The sequence below is a fragment of the Maylandia zebra genome, linkage group LG2 (assembly GCF_041146795.1).
Source record: "Maylandia zebra isolate NMK-2024a linkage group LG2, Mzebra_GT3a, whole genome shotgun sequence".
In the NCBI taxonomy this organism is placed as follows: Eukaryota; Metazoa; Chordata; class Actinopteri; order Cichliformes; family Cichlidae; genus Maylandia; species Maylandia zebra.
Genome location: NC_135168.1, coordinates 3,581,075 through 3,598,092, shown reverse-complemented (window position 1 = coordinate 3,598,092; position 17,018 = coordinate 3,581,075). Strand labels below are relative to the sequence as shown.

The window sequence follows — 17,018 nt, the reverse complement described above, 5'->3', positions numbered from 1 at the left end:
TATTTCTATATATATGTATATTTGATTTTTTTCCTCTTTTTTTTTTTACAGTTTTCACCTTTGAGGACGATATTTTGTCCCACTGTATACTTGATGGGTTGACAATAAAACACTTTACTTGTTATGTTAGGGTTAGGTCTCATTCCAAAATGAATTAAATTCATTTTTCACCTTAAAATTCTGAACACAACACCCCATAATGACAAAATGGAAAAAAAAAAGTTTTCTTGAAATTTTTGCTAATTTATTAAAAATAAAATACAGAAATATAACATGTATGAGGAGTAGTAAGTAGAAAGTAAGTAGTAGTAGTAAAGACTGGTGTTCAAAATGGCAGAAGAAAATGAATTTGCTGCATAATCTATCATATACATTCATAACAATAAAGACAGAGATTGGTGCAAAAGTACAATAACAATAAACACAAAAATATAGGTGTGGTGAGAATAAGGCATGGCGGGACCACGGAGTGTCATTCATGTTTTGAGCCATCTTTATTTACATCTCACCACAACAACACACCAACCCCTGAGTCCCCCGTGTTTTAACACGGCGGGCGTGATGTACTTTATTCGTCAAAGGAGATGTAACACAGAATATAGCATAGAATAACTAAATGCATTAACAATATGATACAATGTTTTTTATGACCAAATTCATTCAAATCAATGAAAATTTTAATTGAAAATTTTATATTTTTAGTGCTAAATAAAAAAACAACAGCTGATTCAAGGCGGTTTGCGAGAGTTGTCATTTTGTATGTTACAGCAGCGGCCCGGTACCGGTCCGTGAGTTGTTTGGTACCGGGCCGCGAGAGTTGAGGCTCAGGTGTGAAATGTCTGGTTTTCAGGGTTTTTATCGGTCTTCAGCGTTATTTTGTTATCGTTTTAATCGTTAACTCGGTTTCCCTGGGTCTTGTCACGTGTGTTATGAATAACTTTTCTTTTTTTCGGTACCAGTACTAGTTTTATTTTGTTGTATTTATCCGCGACACCTTAAAGGCCGGTCCGTGAAAATATTGTCGGGCATAAACCGGTCTGTGGCGCAAAAAAGGTTGGAGACCGCTGTGTTACAGTTAGTCAAATATCCTACTGTTAGTCTCACAGCTACAGTGAGTAAACAAAAACCAGTCCACCAGATGTATTATGCTATGACATGGGCCTTTTATATGTTTTCATTAATGAAGCATGCCAATATGAGTATAAAAAGGAATAATTTCATAATCAGTTTTATTAATTCATTGGATTAACCTTTGTTGTCTACAATGTTTTCTTTGATATTCTGGTTCCAAAAATCATGAATGTTCTAAATTTAAGAAAGCAAAGCAAGAAAAACCTTTAGTGTCTGGATAAAATAAGAACTGCGATCACAATCACACAGAGAGCCAGCAGCATGCCGAGCACAATGACAACCGGGTCCCACTTTTGTCCTAAAATCACAAAACAAAATACACTAAATTCTTTCATTCTCATTTATAATTTGTAAACAGAAAATATTATCAAATGTCATGAAAGAAACGCTGAATAGTTTTTACCATAAGTGGATTTCACTTACTAATAACATTTTAAGTCAGTCTCTGTGAGCCATGACATGCTGATAAATGTGGAAAGCATTAAGAAATTAATTCTGGGCTTTTTATTAGGTTTAGAAGTTTAAGAGTTGTATGCCATTTAAGTCCGCAAGTCCACAGGTAACAGTAGCAAATCAAATATTACATTTACATTAATGCATAATATAAGAATTACAGATATTTTTTAAAGTCTTATCAAATGATTCCCTGAAACATAAAAACAGTTTCAGTGAAGTGAATTAACATGTAGGAAAAAAATCAGCAAAAGATTTTAGACAATTATAAGTGTGACCATTTAAGATCTCTATATAATTAAACAAAGTAATTTTAAAAAATATACATACCTATCTCAACCACAGTTCCTTCACCAAACAGGATCTGTCCACATGTCACCACGGCACAGTAGTACGTCCCAGCATCAGATGAGTTTGTTACAGTTTTGGACAGACTGTAGTCACATCTCCCGTCCTCTTTATTTCTGAGACTGCCGTGGTAAATGCTGCCTGGATGGGATTCTGATCCACCTTTAAACCAGTGCACTTTGTCTTCATCTGGACACTGATCTGTGTCATCTTTGTTCTCAGAGAGGAGCGAACACTGCAGACTCATTGTATCACCCAGATGTACTGACTCCACGTCTGAAGTTTGTTTCACGGTGAAAGATTTCTGCAGCGTTTTTGTATCTGTGTGAATTACAAAAAGACACAAAATAGCATTAACTGTAATTATTTGGGCTTAGAAGCAGATATGACAAAAACAGTCAAATTAAAATACGTTACCATCCACGACCAAAAGCGTGCTATTAAAAAATTCCATTATGTATGCCGTTCCTCCTTGGCATAAGTAAGTTGCTTCATCTTCTTTGGTTGCATTTGTTATGGTAAGAGAATAAATATCACCCACTTTTGTGGCATTGAATCTTGAGTTGTTAAATGGTCCCTTTAGTGATATTTTGTCAAAACTTCCTGAGGCAATTGTTTCAACCATGTTTCCAAATTTCAGCTTATACCAGTAAGACAAACCAAAATCATCCCTAGGGATTTTACATGTCAGAGTCACATTATCTCCAAGTTTAGTCACAGTTATAGAGCTCTGGAAAGGATCCTCATCCCCTTCGGTCAAAGCTAAAAAAAAAAACAAAAAAAATACGGTATCAGTTAGATTCGAACATGACAGGACAAAGCACCTTAAATTTAACAAATATTACTCAACCCTATATCGCAGTGTCACATGTTTCAGTGCAGAAGTAAACTTACACAATGTACTTAGAAGAATCAAAGAAAGCAGCCTTCTGATCATTGTGGTACCTCAGCCTTCTCTCGCACAACTGATGTCTTCCAACTCAAAGGAAGACTTGGTCACAAGATAATCAGGGGGTACGAAGTGGAAAATACAGTCATTGGCTGAAACACAGAAAATCCACTTCCTGTAAAATTTTACAAACCATTTTAGTGAAACTTAGCTGTACAGTTTGTTTTCACTGATTATTCTCCAGCATAATCTGTATTTTAAAACCTAAATTGTACATAGATATAGGTTAAAAATATATATACATTGAGATTAATGTTTTATCATTGAAGCAAAGCAATAGCTACTAATTCCTACGGTTATAGATTTGGCATTGAGGATCGTAATTACTCCAAAAATTGTAACGCAATGCATGATTTCATGATAGTCTATTCTCCACTAAATCTCTTGATTTCTTCCTCTCGTAAAAATTGCAAAAGTGATCTGAATACTTTGATTTTGGTAGTGATAAAGAAAAACCTTGTATTCTTAGTCTGTTTTTAAAGACCATCTTCTCATCTAGACCACCATCAAATTCAGAATTTGAAAATGACAGTTTTATCAATTCTTTGATCAGAGGTTTTAAAGGCTGAAATCAATCCGAGACCCTCAAAACATCAATGACAAACAACTGACAATGTTTTGTTTTTTTTCATCTAACATTGCATTGCAGACAGGTACGTGCATTAGAAGAAGCCTTAGCTTATTGAGCAATTCTCAATAAGAGCCCGCCACACAAGTGGTGTCCTCTTTTAAACTCATCAACCACAACATTAACGCCACTGACACTGAAACCAGGCCACATACATACCAGCCAACTACAAACTGCTATAGCCCAAGCAAACCCCTCATGGCAAAGGCAGTCAACAATTGCAGCATCCTCACCTAGAAGATGCACTAGCCCCAGTTTATTTAGCACTACCACAAAAACTGCTCAACAACATTTTGCCCAGCATTCAAACTCAAGCATTCACAGAACGCACTGGAAAAAGCTTGATCCACAAATAACCCATTCTGGATCCGAGACAAGTTGCTGCCCCAAGTGGAGAAGTTTAAAATATTGAGTTCATGAGTAAAGGGATAATGGAGCAGGAGATTGAGATATAAACCAGGGCCACATATTCAGCAATGCAGAAACTATATTAGTCTGTTGTGGTGAGGACAAAGCTCAGTGTGAAAGCGAAGCTGTAAATTTACTGGTCAGTCTATGTTGCTGCCCTCGTATGTTCACAAGCTCCAAATGACTGAGATTGTAGATAGGGTCAGGACCAAACCATTTAGGAGGGGCTTCGAGTAGAGCTGCCAATGTTCTACATCAAAAAGAGCCTGTTGAGGTAGTTCAGGCATCTGACTTCACTCCCTCTTTAACACCTCCTGGGTGAGATGTTTCAGGGATTTCCTACTGGGAGGACACCGTGGGCAAGATTTGGGACTCTGAAACTCTGGAGAGATTTTTCTCTTTCAATTGGTTTAGGAATGCATCTGTGTCCTCCTGATGAGCTGGAGGACTTGGCTGAGGAGAGGGAGGACTGCTTGTCTCTATTTAGACTGCTTCTATGCAATCCAAACCTGGATAAGTGGCATAAAAAACTTAGTTACAGTTATTTACAAGCCAAACCAGTAATTACCTTTTAGAAATAGGGAGTAGCACATGGTAGGGAGGAAAATCACTTGCACCTGGGTGTCACTGGCTTATTGTTGCATATGTTTGTTTGGGTTTTTTATTGCTCAATCAAGAATCTACAAAAATTCAAAGAAGTCTCAAATTCCGACAGCGGCACATACATGAACTGTTTATGTGTGGAAACATAGTGCTTAACGTAGTGCTTAACAGGTCAGGAGCAAGGTTATGAAGGACCATGAAGGTGAGCAGAAGACGTTTTGTATATTATCTGGAATTTCACAGGGAACCAGTGAAGTTCCTGAAGAACAGAGGTGATTTGGTAATAATGTAAGCAACAGAGTTTTGAACAAGTTTAAGCTTATGGAGGGATTTTGGGGGGAAACCATGCAAGAGAGAATTACAACAGTCAATGCAGTAGGTAACGGGACTATGAACAAGAATGGACGTAGACTGAGGGGAAAGAGAAGGACGTAATCGGGAGGGGGGCGCAGAATAGCACGGGAAGGAGCGCAATCACACAAAAACCACACAGTCGCTAAAAGGTCCGCAAAATCCTCTTAGCCTTTACGTTGCTACCAGCCTGTTGCTCGAGCCGCCGTACCGCGACGCTCGTACCGGGGGGGCTGGCGCGTCAGACATGGCCGTTTTGATCCCATGGCTATCCAGCCGTAACGCTCCTCACCTGCGGCACCCAGAACCTGAAAGACAAGACAGGAAGAAGAAAAAAAACAGCATTCCCCCGCAGGGTGGGTGGATGTCAGAAATGTTAGCCCATTAATTCCCTGCAGTTCTTTTTCAATTGAACACTAATTTGTTCAGCACTTTCTTGTCTTTTAGGTTTTATCCGATACCGGTGCCAAATCGGTACTTTTGAAACGGTGCCGGTGCTTAAACGGTGCTCAAACCGGTGCTTAAAGAATGGAGAACACAAACTTTGTCCAAAAATCTCTCATGTTCAGCTGTTTTGTTGTTGTTTTTTGTAAAAAGATAACAATGTTAGCCTTTTCTGCAGCTATGGGGCATATATGGTATCACTCTTGGCTGGAAGCTTAAACAATGGAAAAAACACAAACTTTGTCCAAAAACCTCTCATGTTTAGCTGTTTCCCACTTTTTCTTTGGTCATTTTAGCCTTTTTGTCCAGGGTGAAGGGAGTATCTGCCATCAAACAAGAAGACAGCAGCATGTAGCTATGATGATGTTTGCTAGTTCACCTTACATGCATTAATGTAATAACGTGGTTAGCCTACTCAACGTAAATTACACACGGACAACATTAAGCGACTCACGCAGAGAAGAACAGCTGCTGCTGCATCATCATCCTCATCATTTCTGCTACACTGGCAGGGCTAGGGGCCAGGACTCTATTCTTCGGGTTTTTGGGGGATGTTGCTCCGGTCCGATAACTGGCAACCCACCCAACGTGCACAGTGTGAGGTCTCGCAGCAAGCTATCAAATACGGCGCATTTCTGGGCTTTTAAAAAAAACGCTATGCGTCGCCAGGTGTTTCATCGGATTCTTGGTGTTACCTCCTTTGACAGTATCACAATATCATCTTAAAGCACTTGTTGCTGCTGAGTTTGCATCTTTTACTGTGAAGTACAGCCAGACTTTTGACCGCTTCGCCTTGGACATTTTTAATCTGTAGCTCTGCTCTAACTGAACGTACGTACCTGGCCCCGCCTACTATCCTGGGAAACGTAAAATGATTGGCTAGAAGTGTATCACAGCTCAGGAAAAAAAAAGGACTGAAATAAAGCACTGAAATGTGCGCTGCTTTTCGGTCTGCTTACTACCGTTTATGTCAGAACGGCACCGGACACCGATACCCATCCCTAAGCAGGAACATCTGGCCCAGCAAGGTGACAAATGCTCTGTTGCCACCTGCTGGTAAGTTTTTCATTCTTTTAATGTTATTCCACAGTGATTCTTGAAGAAAACAATTACAAAATATATTGCCTAAATGAAAAATTATACTTTCATGTAAATCTCGCTGCTTTGTAAAAATATTAGATTATGAAAATAAAAAAATATGCATTTGTTAATCTGTCAGTTAAACCAGTAAATTATTAATAAATAAAGACCACCGCTGCTTCTGTTTCTTGTTTTTTGTTTTCTTTCTATGCAGAATCTAAATGCATTTTTACACTACATTAAAAAAAGTAATTGTAAAGATGACCTAACACTCTGCAATTACATTGTGTTTGTCATTGTACAATTGTCCTGTATTCGTAAATGCCACCATACCATACCTAATCGTAAGATTCGTAAAGCCCACTTGTTTGGGCAGAAGGAACCAAACATATGTGATATACCACCAGGCCCCAGTGACTCTTCTCCATGTATCCTAAGACTGCTTTGGTCACTAATTTTTAATCCTATTATTACTGACATGTGTGGACAATACATGACTTCAGACTTTAAATCTTAAATCAGTTCCCTGAGGTAACCATCTTATCACTACGATACCATCTCATCCTCGTCAAATTAAATTTAACTGCCTTTATTATTATTATTTACATTCTCTAGTGATAAAAATATGTCACATTAAAAGTGAATTTAACAAATGGTAATGCCAGAAAGGGGATTCTGTCCATCTGGATGTAGTGTTTTTCATTCATCCAAATCAATGTTTTCAGTCTCACAGTCTGATACGTGTATACCATAGTTTTAAAAGATGTGGGACACTGTGTAAAATGTATATAAAAACAGTATGGGACATGTTTACCACTGAGTAGCATCCTCTCTTCTTTTAACAACAGTTCATAATTGTTTGGGATTTGAAGAGACCAGTTGCTGGACTTGGTGAAAGTTGCCCCATTATTGTCCAATAGCTGTTCAACAGTCCTGGGTCTTCTTTGTCATATGTTTCAGAGCCAGTTTTTAGTCAGCCTCCTGTCAGAGAGCACAGGGTTTTCCAAAATGTATGTGCAAAACCTGCTATCCTCTCAGCTTGCAAAGCACCAGCCTTTGGTAATGAAATATGGAAATTCCCATTAGAAATACAAAAAATATACATTCCAGTAGCTCGGCATCAATCTGGCTTTCAAAGACAATAGCCAACTGTCATTTCCATAAGGAGAGGTCATTGGAAAGAATGAACAGAGTGTTGATAGATGCTTGGCTCTTAGACTCTGATGGCCCATTTCGGCAGAAGGGAACCCCAGCTGTGAAAGCGATTGGAGCAGGACCTCGAGCCGAGACGCTGGTAGTGGAGATAAAGGTGCCGTGAATGGAGCTTGAATGATGAGAGGAGGAAATATGGAGGAAGTGGGGTGCACAAAGGCATTTCAAAGGAGAAAGACAGGTGCATAGTTAAATTTAAAGTATGTGTCATGAATGCTGATTGGTGAAAAATTTTTCTCCAGGCAGAGAAGCTTTGTTTAGTGGTGGATGTCACGATCCTGAGTCATTTGACCCAGTGTTTTGAATTTTCTCGTGTTTTGATGTCATTTTGTATTATGTTTCATGTTTAAGTCCTCTTTGGTAGTCTTAAGTTGATTTTCTAGTGCCTAGGTCGTTTCTGTTTAGATTTAGATTATTTAGTATTTCCCCCTTGTGTCTTTGCCCTCTGTGTCTCCCTCTGTGTGGCTGTGATTATCTTTGTTGTGAGTTCTTGAGACTTGCTTCCCTCATGTTTCATTCTGTTCCCTGTCATGTTATCCATATTTCCTCAGTCATGTCTCCGTGTGTCTGTCTGCGGCTCTGTGTGTGTGTTCCCATTACTCCCTGTTTTACTTTGTCTTTTAATACATTACGTCATATCTCTCTTGACTCTCTTCAGTGTACCCTTTCAAATAAAGCCGTCTTCAGCAGACAGTTCAGCTTCTTCACCTCTTTTCAGCAGATAGTTCCTTCTTCAGTTTTTTTCAGCAACACTTCCACTACATTTCTGCTACATGGCATCCACACACCATTTTCACAGGAAATAAAACTTTTTCTAGTACACATCTATAGTTTGTTTTCATTGCATGTGTGGATTGGATGGGTTGTTAATGAGATCTGGTGGGAATTCTATATCAGTAGTACCTTTAGAAATGTGATTACTTAGAAAATTAAAACTTATACACTCCCAGTCAAAAGTTTGGACACACCTTCTCATTTAATGTTTTTGTTTTTTTTTTATTTACATGACTATTTATATTTCAAATGTAAATAGTGATAATAAACAAAAAAGTGTGAAATATCTCAAAACATCTTTTATATTTTAGATTCTTCAAACTAGCCACCCTTTGAGTTGATTACTGCTTTGCACACGCTTGGCATTCTCTCGATGTGCTTCATAAGGCAGTCACCTGAAATGGTTTCCCAACAGTCTTGAAGGAGTTGCCAGAGATGCTGAGCACTTGTTGGTCCTTTTGCCTTCACTCTGCTGTCCATCTGTGTGTGTGTGTGACATCAAACTACACTAATATCCAACAGTTGATTCTGTCTGTTCAAGAGACATAGGAACTTTTCAGTGTTCACTGTACTCTAATTCTCACAAGACAAAATAGAATAGAATAGAATAGAACAGTATAGCCATTTATTGTCATTGTACATGTACAACAAAATTGTGGGTGCTCCATACCAGCTGTCCCAGAATAAAATCTAAATAGTAGACAACAGGAATAAACAGCAAACAGGAGAAATATATACAATCAAGAGGAATATATGCAAAATACCATTAAAACACAAAGGCACACATTAGATTAGTTACAAAGTTACAAGTTAAAAAGTGCTTGGAAGTAGTGCAAAGAAAAGATACAGTCTGAACAGAGTCAGTTTGGTTTGCTATGTAATTTTCATATGTAATTTGCACCACAAATTACACATAAGTTCTGGTTTTGAAGAAAATAAATCATGCTGTGTGCTGTTCAACACTACTGAAGAACAAAATGTTATGGTCCCTCAACTTAACATTTCCCTGAACTGCAGAACTTGTGGTGTTTTAGGCAGTTTTTGCAGTACATATTAAACCATACATAGAGAGTCAAAAAAAAGGAAGTGAACAAACATTGTAACAGGAAATGAAAAAAGATCATTTGTTTTAGAAAAAGATCAAGATGAAATTGGTGTCACAGGAAGTTTATTTTAAGTGTTTTCTGTGTTAACCAATCAGACGCATTTTATGGTCTAACCCAGTGTGCTCATTTCCCCTTCGTAACTTACTGAAAAACCCTAAGGTGCATTTTCAAGATGGTCATCTTATGGATTACATTGCTTTTTCTTCATCGAGGAAGTAAGGGGGGATTTGTTTCTGTTTGTTTTTGTTTTATCTGACCATCTGACCAAACTGAACGTATTATTTATGTGGAATAGATTCATATATAGATAGACATAGAGATAATAAGAGAGATAATAACATAAAAACTGAACGTTTTCTTTTACCTTAGATTCTCTGGTTCCAGTGAAAACAGTCCATGTTGGTGAAACAGCAACATTAACATGTGTTTTACCAAATGAAGAGCTCGGCAGCAGAAAGGTTCAGTGGTACAAGCAGAGAGTCGGGGATACTCTTAAATTATTAGTGTCACTTCCTGGAAAACCTTCTTCAGAGTTTTTTCAGTCAAGATTTTCTGCACATAATAGTAAAGATTTTAGCAACCTGACCATTTGGAATGTAGCCCAAGAGGATGAGGGAATGTATCACTGTGGAATAGACACCTGGATTAAACTTGAATGGAGTGGGACATATTTGTTAGTAAAAGGTAATGAACTGACCAACTTTTACAAAATTATTAAATGCCTCTGAGAATGTGGTGAATAATTTACTTGTATTACATTTTGTATTACACAGGAAACACTGAAAGGACATCAAACTATATTGTTGTACAGCAGCCGACAGAATCAAATCCACTCCGTCCAGGAGACACAGCAACTCTTCAATGTTCAGTTCTGACAAATTCTGAGAACAACACATGTTCAGGACATCATAATGTTTTCTGGTTCAGAGATGGATCTAATAAATCTCTTCCAAACATCATCTACACTCATGGAAACAGAGCTGATCAATGTGAGAAAAGATCTGACCCTCAGGATGGATGTGTTTATCGCTTCTCTAAGAACGTCGGCTCCTCTGATGCTGGGACTTACTACTGTGCTGTGGCCACATGTGGGGAGATATTATTTGGAAATGGAACTACACTGGATGTTCAAGGTATCTGTGCCTGATTTTTAAATCAAGACATATAATATACATAAATCAGATAATATTTATCAGAATCAGAAAGGGTTTTATTGCCAAATGTTGAGCAGGTTTACAACATTAGGAAATTGCTGCGGTGCTTCAGTGCAAACATACTGTCATAAATTACGCTTAAATAGACATGAAAACAAAAATAAGAATAAGAATTAAAAGTGCTAAGTAGATAGACATATACATGTTACATATACATTTATATTTAAGTACCAGTAATTAATACACGTTTTTATTTCATAACTACTGTAATCTTACTATTAGGCAACTCTAATTTTGTTTTCTCACTTTTACTATTGTTGCAGAAAGCAGTGCATCATCACAGACAGCCAGTACAGTTGTTTTTGTGCTTTGTGCTGTCATGGGTATAAATCTCATTGTTACTGCTGTCCTCATTTACTTAACCAAAAAAACCAACAACAGTGATCACAAAGGTAATTGAAGTTACTCACAGTTCACTATAAACAAAATAAAAGATTCTTAAATTGATATTAACTTGTTGTCTTTCTGTACTATGATCAAGCTCCTGTCCTGCAGAAAAACCTTAGTGATCAGAAAAGACAACAGGTAAAGTATTAAATGCTACGATTACTCTCACAAATATGAAAATTAAAAATAAATATTAAAGGTTAATAAGCATTTTTACATTTTTGAATAGATTAAGGACACACAGATGTTTTCTGCTGTTGTCTTTGCCGTGATGGAAGCTGATATTTGCAACAAAAAGGATGCAAAGGCAGCAGAGAAGCAGCAGATCTACACAGCCATCAAAGCTTTTGGGCTGGATTAGATCTACTTACTCTTGCTTGGTATGAAACAATCTACATTAGAGGATTTTTTTCATCTTATAGATAATGCGCTTTTATGTGTTGAAATTATGCTCTAGTTCTTTACATATACACTTGCATACACATCCAAGCTGCAAGATTCCTACTGTAGTCTGGTCATGACTGTCGGTTGCTTTTTTTCTGTTTTATTTACAATCTTATGTGCTGTCTTTAATAAAGCCCAAGTTATCAAAGTAATTATGTTTAAAATGGACATTACTGCACCAGGGGTGTGATTACATGGGTGCCCACATAATTCCCCTACTTTCTTTCCTGTCATGCTAACAACCCATTCCTTTTTAATTAACATTTCTGTAAATTACTGCAAGGTTGTTGTAAAGTATTAATGTAAATATTATTTTCAGGGTGATATTCATGTACCAGGAAAAGGTAGCCAGTAGCCTACACAATTTCCTTAGGGATTAATAAAGTATTCTGATTCAAATTTGATTCAAGGGTCACTTAATTCCAGAGCAGCACATTTTTTGGAACCTTTTCTGCTCGACCATCTCTGATTTGCATAAAAAATGTTCATCTTTTGGCACATAACAATTGCTGTGAAATTTCCGAAATCAAACAACTGTGTAAACATAGTTAAAAGAATCAAGAGCAACCTGATTAAATATGTTAAACATGTCAGAATTTGAATATGTAGAAAAAGTATTTTGAGATTGAAACACATTTAGTCTTCCACTGTTTCCACTGAAAAAAACATTAAAATACCTGCATAGAGACTGTAATAATAAACTATTAATAGAATGGTAAAGTTTTTATCATGGTGTTTGTGTGAAAGACCGTCTTTTTGTACTGTAATCAGTGTTTATGTTGAAAAAAAAAATTACTGCAAGAAAATCTGTGTTCCACTGCATATCCTTGATCAATGAGACATAAGATTTTCCTTTCTCTTTGTATGCTAAAACCTGTTAACCAAACTTGACTATTCCCTTTTTAACGTCATCCAACACTGCTATCATTTTTAACAGCTTTTCTTTTTTTCTTTTTTTTTATTAAAAGCTTACAAAGCCCTGCTTGGCTTAACATATTGGTCCTTCATCCCTTCAGTGTTCTGGAAGATTTTATTGTTAAAAATTGTTGCTCATTGTCTTTTGGTGTCTTTTGGCCGGTTGTGCTTCAGATGGATGTTCAGTTAGTTACCTGTTGTTGTTAAAATTGGGGCGGCAGGGGGAAGGAGGGGGATGCAACACAGTCTCCCTGTAGTGATCACCCAGCAGGGCAAGGATTCGTAGCACTGCAGAGTTTGTCTAATCTATTATAAATAATAACATAACTGTCTGCTCCTGTATTTTATTACATGTTGTAATAATTGTATATATAACATTCAAGAAGTTTTCACAGGTTATCACTTGTTCCACATGTGTCATGTTATAGCCTTATTTCAATGGATTAAATACATTTTTTACCTCATATGCTATGACAAAATGAAGAAAGGCTGCTTGAAATTTTTACAAATTTATTAAAGCAATTAAACTAAAATATAACATTCAGTGTAGAAGTTAAAGGTTTTGTGGTGCTACATAGTCTGTCTAATATATTATATACAATAATAATAGACACTGGTGCAAAAGCACAATAACAATCAATACAAATATAAAGGTAACAGTAATGTCTGATAATATGTGGGGTGTAGATATACAGTGTTTTACATGAACAGGCAGACTTTTATACTTTGTGTAGACTTTACAGGTATATACCTAATTTTGTGGCACAGAATATGACATACAACAACTTAATGCATTAACAATATGACGCAATGAGTATATGAAAAAAATATATGTATCACACAGAGAGTCATATATCTTTCTGTCAGTCTCAGAGTTAGAGCTTGTGAGCTCTGCAAAAAATGTGTCATCCAGAGCATGTGTTATGCTCAGACATGTGGATTATTGATTAATGAAACATGCCAATATTAGAATAAAAGGATATTCTGACAATGACTATTATAAATTCAGTATAACAGGCCTTGATTGAGCTTTGGTGCTCTAAAGCAAAGAAAAACCTTTGGTGTCTACATGAAATAAGACAATAATAAATAAGATAATAATAATAACAATAACAATAACAATAATAATAATAATAATAATAATAATAATAATAATAGGGCAGCAAAGTCTTTCTGTGTGGAGTTTGCATGTTCTCCCCGGGTACTCCAGCTTCCTCCCACCGTCCAAAGACATGCAGTTTGTGGGGATAGGTTAACTGATTATTCTAAATTGCTCATAGGTGTGATTGTGAGTGTGAATGGTCGTCTGTCCCTGTGTGTTAGCCCTGCGACAGACTGGCGACCTGTCCAGGGTGTACCCTGCCTCTCCCACTATGACCCCCAGCGAACCTGAAAAGGGTAAGTGGAAGCAAATGGATGGATTGATGGATAATATTAATAATAATAATAATAATAATAATAATAATAATAATAATAATAAAGTAAAACTCTGAATACATTTACTGAATACGTTTCACTGATTAGTAATATTTTAAGTCAGTCATAAAATTTTGCAAAAACTTCCTGATGTAATTGTTTCAGTAATATATCCAAAATTCACTTTATACCAGTAAAATAAGCCAACATCATCCCCAGGGATATTACATGTCCACTTTAGCAGAGCTGAACTGCAGTAAAGTGTTTCATTTCAGTTAAGATTGTAATTATACTGAAAATTGTAATTCAATATATGATGTCAGGATACTGTTTACTCCACTTGGCCTCTTGGTTTTTATCTCTCTTTTGTCCTCACTCATTTTGTTTAACTGTTTCATAAATTAAATGCATCAAAAAAATTTAAAACCAAATATGTATATTTGGGTCCTCGGAATCAGAGATCCCCTCTTTTTGTTACAGTGTGGTATTCAAACTTTTAAAACTGATCTGAATATTTTCTAAATTGATTTTGGTCAGACAAAGACAAACGTAAATGGCCTGCATTTGTATAGCGCTTTACTTAGTCCCTAAGGACCCCAAAGCGCTTTACACTACATTCAGTCACTCACACATTCACACACAATGTGAATGTGTGCAGCATTGTAGCCACAGCTGCCCTGGGGCACACTGACAGAGGCGAGGCTACCGGACACTGGTTCCAACGGGCCCTCTGACCACCACCAGTAGGCAACGGGTGAAGTGTCTTGCCCAAGGACACAATGGCCGAGACTGTCGGAACCGGGGCTCAAACCGGCAACCTTCCGATTACAAGACGAACTCCCAACTCTTAAGCCACGATCGCCCCGTGACGTATTCTGAGACACTTCTCTGTTTTCACAGATCATCTTCTTTTGTTGTGAGAGGGCTCATCTAGACTAACAGCAAATTCAGTACTCTTAACAAAATTACAGTTGAGCAAGAAGTGTTAGCAATCCTGTGATATGAGATTTAAAAGGCTGAAATTAGTCTGACACCCTCAAAACATGAATGACAAACAATTGACAGTTTTGGCTTGTTTTCATCTGACGTGACATTGTAGTTCGGTACATGCATTAGAAGAAGCTTTAGCTTATTGTGCAATTTCCTGACAGGTGAGAAATGATGAAAGGAAATGGTATAAGATCCTGCCACACAAGTGGTGTCTTCTTTTACGCTCATCAACTGTAACATTAAAACCACTAACGCTGAAACCACGCCCTGGCATTTGTGTAAATATTACAGCGATACATATCAGCCAACTAAACACTTTTGTAGCCCAAGCAAACCTCTCGTGGCAAAGTCAGTCACCAATTTCATCACCCTCACCTAGAAGAACAACAGCCCTCTCATGCCACAAAACTTCTCCTGAACAACTCAAGGAATGCAACATTTTGCCCAACCTTCAGACTCAAGCATTCACAGGATGCACTATAACAAGCCACAAATAAACTATTCAATAACCCAGTGGCTGAGGAGAGGGACATCTGGTAGCCTCAATTCAATTCAATTCAATTCAATTCAGATTTGTTAATATAATGTCACAACACAACCACAGTTGCCTCAGTGCTCTTTATATTTTAAGGTAAAGACCCTACAATAATACAAAGAAAACAGAGTGCACCATAAGTCACATGACCCCCTATGAGCAAGTGCTTTGGTGACAGTGGGAAGGAAAAACTTCCTTTTAACAGCAGGAAACCTCCAGCAGAACCAGATATAAAGACAAGACAAACCGATGATGTGGATGAGAGCCAGAGATTAATAATAAAAAAAAATATCTATAACAAATTATAATTAATTATTATAAATTATAATTTTAAAAAATAAATAGTGAATGAAAAGGGTGACTAAAAAATCCTCAAGCAGCCTAGACGCACTGCAGCTTAACTAAGGGAGAGTTCAGGGTCACCTGATTCATCCCTAACGCTATCCTTAATTTATTTCTTATCTCGTTTTAAGCCTAATCTTGAAAGTACAGATAGTGTCTGTCACCCGAATCAAAACTGGCAGCTGGTTTGAAGAAGGGTTTGAAAACTGAAGGCTCTGCCTCCCATTCTACGTTTAAATACTGTGATAGGGGTGATATGGTACTATAAGGTCATTGAGGCAAGAAGGGGCCTGATTATTCATGACCTTGTATGTGAGGAGCAGGATTTAAAATTTTAAAATTCTGGATTTAACAAACAGCCAATAAAGAGAAGCCAATATAGGAGAAATGTGCTCTCGCTTTCTAATAATAATGGATTGGATTTATATAGCGCTTTTCAAGGCACCAAAGCGCTTTACAATGCCACTATTCATTCACTCTCACATTCATACACTGGTGGAGGCAGCTACAGTTGTAGCCACAGCTGCCCTGGGGCAGACTGACAGAAGCGAGGCTGCCATATCGCGCCATCGGCCCCTCTGGCCAACACCAGTAGGCAAGTAGGGTAAAGTGTCTTGCCCAAGGACACAACGACCAGGACAGAGAGCCCAGGGATCGAACCGGCGACCTTCCAGTTACAGATGCGATTCCCAACCCCCTGAGCCACGGTCGCCCTTTGTAATCCCTCTTTGTAATCTTGCTGCATCATTTTGAATCAACTGAGATTTTTCGGGATTTTTTAGGACATCCTGATAATAAGGCATTACAGTAGCCCAATAATAAATGCATGAACTGTTTTTCCAGCTGTACTTACACTGCTTCTCCTGTGATCTAAACCTTTATAAGTGGCAGAAAAGGAAAGGATGAATGGATACACTGAGGCAACCAGATAATTTTGATATATAACAGCCTTATTTACAAGCTAAACCAGTAAGTACTTTTTAGAAAGAGGCAGTAACACGTTTTCTGCAGAAACAGAGAAACTTTGACATGACTGCTGCATGTACAGGAACTGTTTACATATGAAAACAAAAATGTTGCACTTAGGAGCACATCAAAAAGCTAACAATGGCCAGTGCACACACAACTGTGCAAAGATAGTTTAACCGAATTGACTTATCCTTTTTCATTTCAAAGTGCAGCGGTATTTGTACGTTAGTGCCTGTGAAAGAACAAGCAAAGCCACATGTGGCAGCTGAACTGTGAGATACAGGCCGCGGCTAGCTACTTCTCTGCAAACCTGTTTACT

General features: G+C 37.5%; 2 protein-coding genes across 2 annotated transcripts; one reads left to right on the top strand and one right to left on the bottom strand.

The window, feature by feature from the left end:
* Positions 1-244: 244 nt before the first annotated feature.
* On the bottom strand, positions 245-3,823 carry LOC101477951 (uncharacterized). Its single transcript, XM_004553585.3, has 4 exons — positions 2,827-3,823; positions 2,350-2,694; positions 1,915-2,253; positions 245-1,429 (listed from the first exon to the last, which is right to left on the bottom strand). Exons 1-4 carry the CDS (start codon positions 2,867-2,869, stop codon positions 1,338-1,340), a joined length of 819 nt encoding a protein of 272 aa, XP_004553642.3. The 5' UTR covers positions 2,870-3,823; the 3' UTR covers positions 245-1,337.
* A 5,836-nt stretch (positions 3,824-9,659) lies between these two features.
* LOC106675902 (signal-regulatory protein beta-2) lies at positions 9,660-10,634 on the top strand. Its single transcript, XM_014411456.3, has 3 exons — positions 9,660-9,702; positions 9,857-10,171; positions 10,261-10,634. Exons 1-3 carry the CDS (start codon positions 9,660-9,662, stop codon positions 10,632-10,634), a joined length of 732 nt encoding a protein of 243 aa, XP_014266942.3.
* The last annotated feature ends 6,384 nt before the right edge of the window (positions 10,635-17,018 follow it).

Bases quoted from the DNA above. Each gene is read 5' to 3' on its own strand.
- LOC101477951 (XM_004553585.3), bottom strand. From the start codon at position 2,869: ATGATCAGAAGGCTGCTTTCTTTGATTCTTCTAAGTACATTGT. The intron at 2,695-2,826 runs GTAAGTTTACTT...TTTTTTTTTTAG, and splicing joins GATTCTTCTAAGTACATTGT to CTTTGACCGAAGGGGATGAG. The intron at 2,254-2,349 runs GTAACGTATTTT...TAATTCACACAG, and splicing joins CACGCTTTTGGTCGTGGATG to ATACAAAAACGCTGCAGAAA.
- LOC106675902 (XM_014411456.3), top strand. From the start codon at position 9,660: ATGGTCATCTTATGGATTACATTGCTTTTTCTTCATCGAGGAA. The intron at 9,703-9,856 runs GTAAGGGGGGAT...CTTTTACCTTAG, and splicing joins GCTTTTTCTTCATCGAGGAA to ATTCTCTGGTTCCAGTGAAA. The intron at 10,172-10,260 runs GTAATGAACTGA...TGTATTACACAG, and splicing joins GACATATTTGTTAGTAAAAG to GAAACACTGAAAGGACATCA.